At 45.1% G+C, this 12904-nt stretch overlaps 1 protein-coding gene across 3 annotated transcripts in view; it reads right to left on the minus strand.

Annotated features, from left to right (window-relative positions):
• Positions 1-4983: 4983 nt before the first annotated feature.
• Positions 4984-12904, minus strand: part of HMGA2 (high mobility group AT-hook 2) — a 114475-nt gene continuing 106554 nt past the window's right edge. Inside the window, exon 6 of one of the 3 annotated variants that reach the window (XM_082751687.1) lies at positions 4984-8048. In XM_082751687.1, coding sequence (XP_082607813.1) covers positions 7853-8048 — 196 coding nt within the window. In that variant the 3' untranslated portion in view covers positions 4984-7852. The remainder of the gene's footprint in view (positions 8049-12904) is intronic. The other 2 variants (XM_082751688.1, XM_082751689.1) reach the window with 2 other exon arrangements.

Here is a 12904-nt window from a genome sequence, read left to right on the forward strand (position 1 = left end):
TGCTTGCCATTGATTTTTCAGATCCACCCAGCTTTCATTTGTTATTTTCTTTCTCTGATTATTTTAATAGTGTGCCTTAATGTAGCGTATGTTTGGATTCCTGCTCCAGTTCTACCCTAGCCATTGTTGACAATGTAAAGCTCCTCCTTTATATGACAATGCTGATGTTTTTAGCTGTGCTTAATTATCTCCATCTTAGTAGGAAAGCATTGTTGAAGACTTATGTCTTATCTCCTAGTGTTTCAATTTCCCCTGTTGCTAACAGATGAAAGCTGATGATAATCTGGTGCTGCAGGTTTGGGGCACAACCATCTGCAGCCTTATTGGGAGTGCAAATAGTTGGATTGTTTCCTACTTAAAATGATACCACATTGGACTGTTATCTTCGGGCTAATTGTAATAGCATTCATGTATCTTCAGAAGATGTTCATTGTGGGAAGATTCTTTCTTTTTCTTGAATGCTGGAACAAGTGCACTGGAAGTCTGGGGCAATAATAGCTAGCTCTTAGCAAAGGTGGGGGGAAAAGCATGAAATCACAGATGGGAAGGAAAGAAATGACAAAAGTACCCAGTAGCACAGAGGTTGTTCAGGTGGCCAAGGGAAAACAAAGGTGTGAAGAGAACAAGTTAAACCTTGCTGTCACATGGAAGTGAATCAGCCTGGAGGGTAAGAGTGGCAGCAGAGCTCATCTCACCGACTGAAGGCTGTGTGGGCAGTTGGAGCAGCAGCTCCACCAGAGCAGGAGCCACACAAGAGATGCCCAGGAGCAAGGTGGAGAGCATATTTGGCCTGTGCCTGTGAGGCAGCTGGGATGGGAAGGGGTAAGGTGCCCCTGCCATTCATGTCTCCTAGCAAGGCCATGGGTCAGGAGCCAGTCAGGGGCATGGCACCAACCCACACTGTTAACCGTGCTGGCTATGAAACATCCAGGCAGAGAGGATGACCATGTTTTTCAAATAATATCACAGAATCACAGAATCACAGAATTTTCTAGGTTGGAAGAGACCTCAAGGTCATCGAGTCCAACCTCCAACCTAACGCTAACAGCCCTCCACTAAACCATATCCCTAAGCTCTACATCTAAACGTCTTTTGAAAACTTCCAGGGATGGTGACTCCACCACTTCCCTGGGCAGCCTGTTCCAGTGCCTCACAACCCTTTCAGTGAAGAAGTTCTTCCTAACATCTAGCCTAAAACTCCCCTGGCTCAACTTAAACCCATTCCCCCTCGTCCTGTCACCAGGCACGTGGGAGAACAGGCCAACCCCCACCTCGCTACAGCCTCCCTTGAGGTACCTAAAAAGAGCGATAAGGTCGCCCCTGAGCCTCCTCTTCTCCAGGCTGAACAAGCCCAGCTCCCTCAGCCGCTCCTCGTAGGACTTTTTCTCCAGGCCCCTCACCAGCTTCGTCGCCCTTCTCTGCACCCGCTCAAGCACCTCGATGTCCTTGTAGCGAGGGGCCCAAAACTGAACACAGTACTCGAGGTGCGGCCTCACCAGAGCTGAGTACAGGGGGACAATCACCTCCCTAGCCCTGCTGGTCACGCTGTTCCTAATACAAGCCAGGATGCCGTTGGCCTTCTCGGCCACCTGAGCACACTGCTGGCTCATATTCAGCCGACTGTCCACCATCACTCCCAGGTCCTTCTCTGCCTGGCAGCTTTCCAACCATTCCTCTCCCAGCCTGTAGCTCTGCTTGGGGTTATTGCGCCCCAGGTGCAGGACCCGGCACTTGGCCTTGTTAAACTTCATGCAGTTGACCTCAGCCCATCGGTGCAGCCTATCCAGATCCTCCTGCAGAGCTTTCCTACCCTCAAGCAGATCGACACACGCACCTAACTTGGTGTCATCTGCGAACTTACTGAGGGTGCACTCGATGCCCTCGTCCAGATCATCGATGAAGATATTAAAGAGGACCGGCCCCAGCACCGAGCCCTGGGGGACGCCACTAGTGACTGGCCTCCAACTGGACTTGGCTCCATTCACCACGACTCTTTGGGCCCGACTATCCAGCCAGTTTCTAACCCAACGAAGCGTGAGCCAGTCCAAGCCAAGAGCAGCCAGTTTCTTGAGGAGAATGCTGTGGGAGACGGTGTCAAAAGCCTTGCTGAAGTCAAGGTAGACCACATCCACAGCCTTTCCCTCATCCACCCAGCGCGTCACTCTGTCATAGAAGGAGATCAGGTTCGTCAGGCATGACCTGCCTTTCATAAAGCCATGCTGACTGGGCCTGATCGCCTGCTTCCCCTTCAAGTGCTGCATGATGACTCTCAGGAGGATCTGCTCCATGAGCTTTCCTGGCACAGAGGTCAAACTGACAGGCCTGTAGTTTCCCGGGTCTGCCCTCCGGCCCTTCTTGTAGATGGGCGTCACGTTTGCTAGCCGCCAGTCGATTGGGACCTCCCCCGATAGCCAGGACTGTTGATAAATGATGGACAGTGGCTTGGCCAGCTCCTCTGCCAGTTCCCTCAGTACCCTTGGGTGGATCCCATCCGGCCCCATCGACTTGTGCACATCTAAGTGCTGTAGCAGGTCACCAACCAGTTCTTCATGGATAATGAGGGCCACATCCTGCTCCCCATCCCCTTCCACCAGCTCAGGGTACTGAGTATCCAGAGAACATCCGGTATTGCCGCTAAAGACTGAGGCAAAGAAGGCATTGAGCACCTCCGCCTTTTCCTCATCTCTTGTAACTAAATTTCCCCCCGCATCCAGTAAAGGATGGAGATTCTCCTTAGTCCTCCTTTTTGTGTTGATACACAGTGGAAAGTATTGCTTCAACTGAGCAAGTAGATGTAATGAAGCTTCAGTTGGTGTTTTCTCTGAATCAGGAAAACATAAAGCAGTTGGACCTTCATTTGTACTAAAGGCTATATGCTTAAGCCTCTTTGTATGTTTGAAAAATAATGTGATAAGGAAGATGGTGGGAGGTTAAGAAGGATGAATTCTCTGAGAGAAAAATTCTGCATCCAAGTATGCAAAGGTGTCAGGGTGGGAAACATTACTTCATTCAGGCTCCAGGTGACAAATCTGACTCCTGTCTTGTGATCAGGGGAACATGTTGTAGCCATTGTGTTGGATCCTGTCTCTAATGACAACCGGAGCAGATGTTTTGGTTTAAAATAAAGCTATGGACAATTAAATTGCTGTGCAAGGCACTGGCAGCACCAGCTTTCAGTAATTCCCTGTCTCTGTGTGACTGTGATGTGATGGGAGTGGAAAGCTAAAGCAGAAACTTAATATGACCCTTGCCACAGGCATTTTGGATAAAGCGGCCTTGGATGCTAGACAAACACAGGCCTCAATCCAGCAGAAGCCAATTGGTTTTATACATATAAATAGTCCCACTGTGGCATAAAAGCGTGCAAAAGTTTATTGGAAGATGCCCCAAGAAGGGAAGTGGGAGTGAAGCAAACTGGAGGAATGATTAATAAGTAGAGGGGAGTTGAGCAGAGGGTAGCAGAAGTTCAGCCACTTGGCTGATCCGTCAGGTGGGCGGGTTACAGCTGGAGCATCACATCAGATGAAATAACAGGAAGAGCTAAGCGATGGCAAGCCCAGGGAAGAAGACCACCAGGAAGACTGAGAGGTGGAATGATCCTTTCCTACCACTAAGCTGGGTGAGAGAGGAAAGGAGAAGAGGATACATAACACGAGGAATGCAATTACTCACGTCTGACTCAGGACTGAATGTGTGTTACTACTTAACACACATTTTGTGATTGTATTTTGGCTATTTTACGAGTAACCAAGTCCAAAGGGAACATGCCATAAAGCCCCTGGGAGAGCAGAGGTTACTAGGCCGAAACAGATTAGGTGGATAGTTTGCAAATGAGTGAGCACAAGGAATGTGTAAAACTAAATATCTGAGGAATTTAAACCTGAACAACCACCTTAGGTGACAGGGGCATGGTTGCAAACATGAATGAATGGACATGCACCACAGTCTCTAAATCCCGCTGTAAGAGGCCATGGGACCATGTAAGAGCAAATGAGGTGGGGAAGCCAGAAAAAATCTGCAAAACCCACCTACGACAAATTTGGGGTCTAAGTTTTAGCGTAGTTTCCTGAGCATCTAAGTTGCGTCCCAGGTGACACCCAGCCACGTCCCTGTCCCAGCTGATCTGAGTACTCAAGTGTCTCCTTCCCACCTGAACTATCAGGGATGTGGAAAACAGGCATCTAGGTGCACTGAGAAGCCCTGCTGCTCTGGTACTGCTCACTTTTTGTGCAAGCTCAGATGATAAAACACTTCCCCAGAGCCCCAGAGAAGAGGGTTAGGGATTTAGGCTCATCTGCGTATCTGCAGCAGCTCTCAGCCTAAGGACGTGCCCAAGGGTGAGGTCAAGCTTCGTGCCACCTCCTCACATTGGCCCCAAAGCAGCTGGAGAAGCCAGAAGGCTGCACAGGACAGAGCCCAAGTGTCCCAAGGAAGGAAGGTGAGTGTGTGCTCACCTGCTGCCTCCGTGGAGGAGGGATTTACCGCAGCTTGCACTCCTCCATCTCTGTTTTTAACCTAATGTCTGCATAACGTAAACTCTGTAAACTGCCTTGGATGCAAACTGTGATCTGGCCTAACCAGAGGAGAAGGCCCCTAAACTTGGCAGACCCCCACCCCGGCAGGTCCAAGGCAGGGCAACAAAACCCACTTCAGCCTCACCTGTGCTGTGGTGCTTCCATCTGGCTGGTGGCACCTCTGCTCCCCGTGCACGGCGAGCCCCATGCTGGGAGTGAGTGCTTCTCCTTGAGGGGACATTTGTAATGTGTCCCCTGCCAAGCGCCCACCCTGGGGGCCCCTGACAGCAAATGCTCTTCTCAGACACGCGCCTATGGTCCTGGGACAAAGAAGACTACTTGTATGCAAAGCTTTTACAAATTTGGTCACTGTGACCAAACTTTATTACTCATTTTATGGAACTGTGACAAAAGTCTAAGAATCAAACAACATGGGGATCACAGAGGCTATGATGTTTATTGTGCTGAACAGACTGTGATAATCCATTAAAGGAACATTTTCAACAAGCAAGCGATTCAAAGTACAATCGTAGACAGCAACTCTACACAAAGAACAAAGCGAAAAGTTAGAAGACACTCAAAAGGAAAAGTAAACTGTAGTTAAACATCTTGAAGCGTTTTTTTCTTTTTCCTGCAAACACACCTCTCTTGCAGAAATGGTAGAAGAGTTAAATGTCCAGTCTTAGTTAGCAGTGACCACTGACAGCAAAGAACAGTCGTATAAAATTTATCTCCCACAAAAATAAACTATATATATAAAAAATTTTATGATGTTCTCACTGATTCAATGGCCACATGCAATTTTTCAGTCTGAAAAAATGAGGTATAGTAGGCCCTAAGAGGTAGTAATGTGTTTTGATTGTACTACAATATATAGAAAATACAAGATTCAGTTCATCAGAGTGGTAAGTCTCTCGGAGGTTGAAGTGTGACACACACAGAGCGATTATTTCTGTGTCATCCGCTGAATACTGTGGTTTCAAAAAAAGGCAAAAAATAAAAAGGGATTTGCTAAGGCTCGATTCGATGCCCTTTGAAGTCAGCAGAATTCCTTCTACTGACTTCAAGTGACTCTGGATTTGGCCTGCTAGAGCTACTGCATAGCTGGGATTATTTCCCATTCACTTAATATCAACGTGTCTCGTTTTAACACTCCGATCAGCTCTTTCTCAGCGATCTCCGACAATGAACCCTCTGCAGTCTTTTGAGGAGGTCCGCAGTTCTTGACACTGCCTCTTGGAAGAAGCCAGCAAGTAGTTACCTTTAACTGCGTTTGGCTTGCTAATAAAGCCATACCAACAGACGCCTTCCTGAGAACCTACCCCTGGCCCAGTTATTAATACAATGTTACAAAGTACTGACTAGGAGAGGAAGAAGGGAAATTAAACAGAAAGAGAGAAAATGAAATAGGAAGAGAGAAAGAGGAAAAAAAAGGGGAAAAAAAAGAGTGAGAGAGAGGAGAATAAAAAACCTCTACATAAGAAGCATTTAAAATAAATCTGGCTGAAACATATTACAAAATCACATTTGTGTAAAATACATGAAAATACTTGTCAAGTATTTTCTTACAATCTACTAATTTTTTTTTTTAAACACATATTCGTGATTGCATTATGCAAAAGCTGAGCTTGTTGCTTCCCACCTACAAAGCTTCAAGTTTCTTTGAAGGTTTTTTTTTGTTCATTTTTTTTTTTTTAATACGAAAGTAATTTAAAACGTGTTCATTTTCCACAAGTTATTTTACAAAAATAGTTTTGAATTAGGGATTAGTTGCAGTCCTAACTGTTTCAAACGTCTCAAAACTAATGCTGAAAGTAACAAGTTCATTCCATTTAAAGTCTGGAGGTAGGTCTTTGTCAATCAATTAGTCCATTTCTTTAAACAATTCACTTGAGGTACAAACTTGGACAGTAATATTTAAACATTACAGCTAAATTTTTTTTCTATGTCATGTAGTGTCATTGAAGAAAATTATCCTTACAAACCTATCAGCAATTCAGTACAAAAATATATTCAAGTTAACAGTACATTACACAGAAGTCTAGCAGAGAATAGGGTAAGTACATTAAAAAAAAAAAAAAAGGAGAAAGAAAAATACATAGTCATGCTGAAACACAATAAAGATATTGCTTCCTTAACCGCAATTAAGTGTTGAAGTAGAAATAAGGGCAAAATGCAGATACTCGTGATTATCTACCCAGTAAAAATTTCCTGCATTGAATGTGTATAGCAGCATGTATTTATCAGTCTGTTGAGTTAATTGTAAAAATCAGAGGTAGTATTGAATAGTGGGGTAATATTGCATCTGTTGCTAAAAGTGCTGCTTTGAATGAAAAGATGGAGAAACGCCACCGGCACAGAGGTGCACAGTGAACCATCCTATGTCAAAATACATTGCTTAAAGTAATACACAAGCTTAGCTGAGGTACATGGTGTTGGTTCTTACATCATGACTGATGAGTAATGAGAAGAGATTCGTTTTGTTTGAAACCTGGTATGGGGTGAGTGGAATTAGTTGAAACTACTAAAACATCTGGATTATTTTGTTCAGACAAATTCAGTATTAATTTCGAGGTACCTTTCTATACGTTTTAAAACACTTTTCTTGATAAAGACTTAGTCATTAATGGCTTAAGTGTTTGGTGCCAGTCATTTCTGTTTCCACAGAAAACGCCTGGCTCTACAGAAAGCCGATTCTGTCGGACTTCCTATTGTCCAGAAGGTGAGGGCTGTTCGTTTTGTTTATTACTACTTCTGCTGATATGTTTGTATCTGTAACTATACAACGTATCTTTGTCTTTCTTCCCTTTTGCAAAATGAAAGTACCTTTTTCGTGTTGCTTTCTTTCTTCTGATTACCAGCTGAATGAAGTGAGAGATCAGCTTTCATTTTTTTCCTGAAATAACAGTAAGTCTTAAAAAAAAAAAATCAAGTACAAGTCTACAAGAAGGTTACAAAAAAAAAAAAAAAAAAAAAAAAAAAGTAGTATCTATCCCTTATCTTTGGTGTTCTAAAACAGGGAGTACACTAAGTAGGGAGTGGGTTGCTGGAAGTGTTGCAAGGCCTAGTGTTACACACCAAGCCTTTCCTATTTCAATGCCCATTATAATTAATATGTTACAAGTTTCTTGTTTATATGCAGTGCAGTGAATGACTTAAACCTGATCTGGAGCTCTTCTTGACCCAGTCACCCTTACTTAGCAGCTCAAACAAACTATTAGTAGGTTAAGAAAAAAGAAAACAGTAATTAAAAGTTGCATCGTTAATCTGTGTCCCCATTGTGTTACAGCAGTTTTTCACTAAACCTGGGACTGTGAAGGGACAAAGAAGATGATTAGTCAAATCCTTTTTAAGGTTATGCGATTTTTTTTCCCCCCAGGCAAAAGTGGAAAGACCATGGCAATAGAAAATAAGTGGTCAAGGCAGTGTCTTCTCCCTTCAAAAGACCCAACTGCTGATGAGGTAGAAATTGCATGGTGCGGTCTCCTAGTCTTCCTCTGCAGATTCTTGTGAGGACGTTTCTTCAGTCTCTTCCTAGAACATATAAAAAGGAAAAATAAATACATGGTGAGCATGGGTCTTAGGCTGTCACCTCCTTCCCTCACACAGCTGACAGTTGCATCCTGAGCTAACAAAACGCTCTTTACAGCTCCTATGACATCTCAAGAAGCCACCTTGGGAAGGATAAGAAGGTCCCCCGATCCCAATCACACCGCCGTGGTTTGCTGGGCTCTCCTCCTACCCCAGGGGGTGCCAAGAAAAAGAAAGCCCTGTCGTGTTCTGTCACGGGCCTTTCCAGAAACTGGAAAGCATTTTGAGAGGGTATCCAATGCCAAGTGGGTGCTCTGGAAAGCCTTCTCCTCCCCCTCAGCTCTGCCCTGGTGCTGCCCTCACGTTTGCCTTCAGCAGGCCTGACTGAACGCAGCGCTCTTACGCTGCTTATTTAACCAATGCGCTGGGCCTTTCAGGACACAGGCAGTAAACCGGGGGCAATAAACATTTCTGATAAAAGGGGCTGCGAGTGAAAGGTTGTTTTTTATCAAATCCTGCACATCATCACCTAAGCCAGCACGTGAAAAAGATCTAGGAAGAATAGGAATTTACCCCCTCAGCCAACTGAGACCTTTTAAGAATGACCAGCTTAAAACAGCTTATAACAGTCTTCATACTTTAATAGATTTGATTTTCCACATGGCTTCATTTTGTCTGGGTGGCTAACTGACACAATTTATAACTCTCTTCCTTTCCCAGGCCACTACAGTACACCATTCAGCAGAGCATGCCTTCAAGCTTGTCTGCATTATATGGCCAAACTTCCATTCATTAGTGTTTGAAACACCTCAGCTGTGAAGGGCTCCTAAATGCTACCATGTGTGACACTGCTGCAGAAGAGCGGCATCAAGAAAAAACACACAGCTTTAATCATAGGCCACTGCTCACTGCAATCCCCTTTCAAAAGGCTTCAGCCCCCCCACAAGAAAAGAGTGAAAAAAAAGCTGTAAATCCAGGGAATAAACATAAGTATAAATGAATGGATGACAGCTTAAAAAATATAACCATAGCGGCATCAAGCCATGAGATTTCACACTGGTTTTGTTTAGTCTGCTTTGGGTTATGTGGGAAATGTGAAAAGCATGAAGCAAACGCTCCCCCCTTTGCCTTCAGACCCCTGTCCCCCGCTAAAGCCAGGCCCCAGCCGGTTAAGCCAGGAGGTTTATACCTCTTGACTAGGAAGCGGGCCATGACCCCGGGATATTCTCTCGAGCACCAGGCACAAAGAAAGATGTAGCATGATCAAAGCCGTGGACAGAGGAAAGAGAGCAAAGTCAAGTGTCAGCTGCCCTCTGACCTTGACTTTTCAATTAATATTTAAATTCCAGAAGACACCAATCTATCATGCAGATAAACAGTTTCTTCCTCACAACAAGTCATTTCCACTCGTAGCATGGTTGTATTTGGAGTGCTGCTGTGAAAACGATCCCTGACTCACAAAGCCATTAAGTGAATTTTGCTCCGTCCCTCGCAGCACTGGGGGACGGGTGCTCACACTCCGTCTAATCCTGTTATCATGTAGTGCCTTTTCCCCGCTTATCTTCCTCACAGAATGGGACTGTGTCTGTTACATCTCAGACGAGAAGAAAAATGGTATCTACATGCACCTAATTAAGAGCTAATTTGGACTATGTGTGCGGAGACGGAGCAAAATATGTTGGTTTGTGTCTTGGAAATTCAGAGGTGAGGATGACCATCCAAAACAACAACTTTGCCTCCAAGTATTTCAGTTAAAAAATACAACTGTGGGTTCCATGCTCTTAACGTAACATTATGACATGTTATAACATTTGGTTAATGGCATTTGATGATGATCACATGCCTAACTCCTTACAGCCCCAAACCTGGGACACCCCTGGTTGTCCCAAAAGACCACAGCACACATTTGGGCAGCTCACTTTGATTTACACCTGGCTTGTCAGGATAGCACTGCCACCTGATTGACTCACTTTTCAAGAACATGGACTACACAGTGTTACATGGACAGGGGACAGGAAAGTGTGTAGAAGGACATATTTCTGAGCCCAGCCAGAGAACTATTTTTAGTTAGAGAGTTGCCCACTCCAGTGATTTTTACTGTGAATCTCACAGCATTTTTTCCTTGTAGCCTCTGCTGCTGTGACCAAGAAAATGAGTGAGAAGCTCAGCCTTCATCTATCTATATATACATACATATTAATTTAATAAAGGATACGTATCTGCAAATGTGCACTTGTAGTAACTGGAAGTATGAGAAACCAAAAAGCAAGCTAAAACCACCACAATATTTAAATAATAAACTGATTATCAATAATACTTGAGACTGGCAGCTCTGCCTTTCAAATTCACATCAGTCTTGGGAAAGACTTTTCTCATGAAAAAAAAAAAAAAAGCTGGCAAAGAGATCAGATTGTTGTGCAGCAAAAAGAAAACTTTTCTTCATTAAGTTCATTCCTTGCAAAAGCCTAAGATAGCTCAGTTACAGACGGGTGGTTTTAAGCCAACCTATCATGTAAGTCCCTTGTCAAGACACAGATGGAGACATGATTGCTGCTCTGAAGTGCTTACAATTCAAACAAAGGGATAATACAAATCAGACATATATGCATGGAAGGACCCAAAGGAAGGAGTGAGTTGAGGTTCTGAAAGAGAAAATGCAGATGTGTGACAAGAACAGAGCCGGATTTTTTGCACTGGTTAAAAAAAAAAAAAAAAAAGTTTACAAATATCAGAAGGTTGTGCAGCTGTGATCCTCAGCCCAGCCTTTGCGTGTGCAGCACCCACACCCACCTCTCCCCAAAAGACAGAGGGGGGAAGGTGCTTTGGAAACTCTTTGTACCCCTTACAAGTCGCAGACCAGCTCTGCACTGGGGCAGTGCAGCCAGGGACCCCCTGGCATGCTCTGCGTGGGACATCAGGGCTTCAAGCATCTCAAGGGAAGGATGCTCCACCGTTACGGGGCACCCTCTGGGGACTCACAAGTCCTCGCAGCCCCAATGTTGGTGGCATTGCCATGTATCATAGTCAAAGGAGGAACTTGGGCTGGAGTGAAATACTTTCTAACTCCAGATGTGCTTCCGATCAAGCTGAAGAGAAGGGCAAAAACTGAGGAGCAAAGCACAGTCATTAGAGCAGACGTTAGAAATCCAAGTCACTCAGTCACAGCATGATAGCCATGCAGAGCATAAATTCAGAAACACCACCCCAGGAAGCGCTGGGGCAGGCAGCAGAGGTTTCACATTACAGGCAGCCTTAATTCAGGTTGTTCTCACTTTTTAGGTGCGTTCACTGCAGTTGTGGAGACAGAATGGTGACATGTGTTAATTGAGCGTAAACGTTCCTCGACCCAGTTTTGCCTTGAACAGCTACTCCCCTGGTTGCTTTCTGCTGCAGCAAGCTGGCGAGGGGCTGGGGTAGCAGGCTGCGAAGGGAAACCTGAGAATGCTTCAAACTGACCAGATGGGGTTCGGCTAGCAGGGAAGCCATGGCCAGAGCTTAAGGGGAACGGGACAAGCACAATGGGATGGCTAAACACTCTGATGTGTAACTCCCAGCCTCTAAGAGTGGCCAGTTTGGGGTGAGCTCCCCACGCACCCGTGTGCCCCACATACACATATTCGCTGCAGCTGACTGACACAGCACACTGCAGAGGCAGTTTTACTTGGCACGTCCTGCCCCTGGCACGTTTACCTTGAGCTGCTGCAGGTCACAGCATGATATTGTAGGACAGACTGCAATCCAGCCCCATGAATTGCTACAACTACCCTACCAAGCAGGGAGTGATGGGGAGCTGCTGCCTCTCCCTCTAAAAAAGAGCACTGGGAAGTCTTTCTTCAAAACTCGTATGTGCACAAATGTTTATAAGGTCTTTTCTTGAGGGGCACCATTGGCACATGGCTGGAAGATGCGCTCACTGGACTGGGACCTGCCCATGATGCACCCTCACCTCTCCCTGATGTAGGGTCCCAGCAGGAGAGGAAGGACCCAGATGCCTGAAGATGGGAGCCTGACACCATTTTAGATGTCCTGTGTATCTTGTTTGGTACCCAGCAGCCAAACCAGAAGACTGCTGGACTCCAGGACACATAAAAAGGCACAGGACAGCAGTGTTGAGAGAACTGGACACATTAACCCTCTCCAGAGCCATGATGCTGTGTTTCTGCCTTCAAAGGCTCTCCACTGGGAAAAAAGAAGCAAATGGGTAAATAGCAGGGATATGTGAAGTGATAACTAGGAGCACATACACCTCATTCATAAAGCTCAGTGGCAGCACCATCCATAGAGCCTTTCCATGTCAGTTATCTCTTGTTCCCAAGGGACTTCCTTCCCATGTCATCCTGTGCAGGTGACACAGCGGATCTACCTCTGAGCTGAGGCCTCCATTTGGTGACCCACGTTTGGCTGGATTGTGTTATTTTACTGGCAACACAAGCAGTGAGCAGCATCCTGGTGCCCTCAAGAACAGGCAGGCTTAGCTCAGGCATTGCACATCCTTGTGCCTCTCTTTTTTAGTGGACCCCCTGAAGGTGGTCACAGCAAAAGCTGATGATGAGACAATTGTTCCTGTTTGACAACAGCATCCCCCCACCTGCAGAAGAGCAAGTGTTTTGTATTTTTATAAAGATGTTTATTCTCTTCTAATTCCCTGGGACGTAACTCCTTTACAGCTACTTCAAGGTTAATCGTCTGCCTCCAGAAACTCAGTGGCAATTCAGTTGGCAATTCATTTTTTTTTTCACCTTCTGCTCATGAATCTCTGAATGGTAGATTTAAAAAACTAGAACCAATTTTGTGAGATGAACTGGAGGATCACAGTAATGGTACATATGGAGCCTCTGAATTTGTTGGAGCTTTTATTT

This window comes from Aythya marila, assembly GCF_965140915.1.
Source record: "Aythya marila genome assembly, chromosome: 1".
NCBI lineage: Eukaryota > Metazoa > Chordata > Aves > Anseriformes > Anatidae > Aythya > Aythya marila.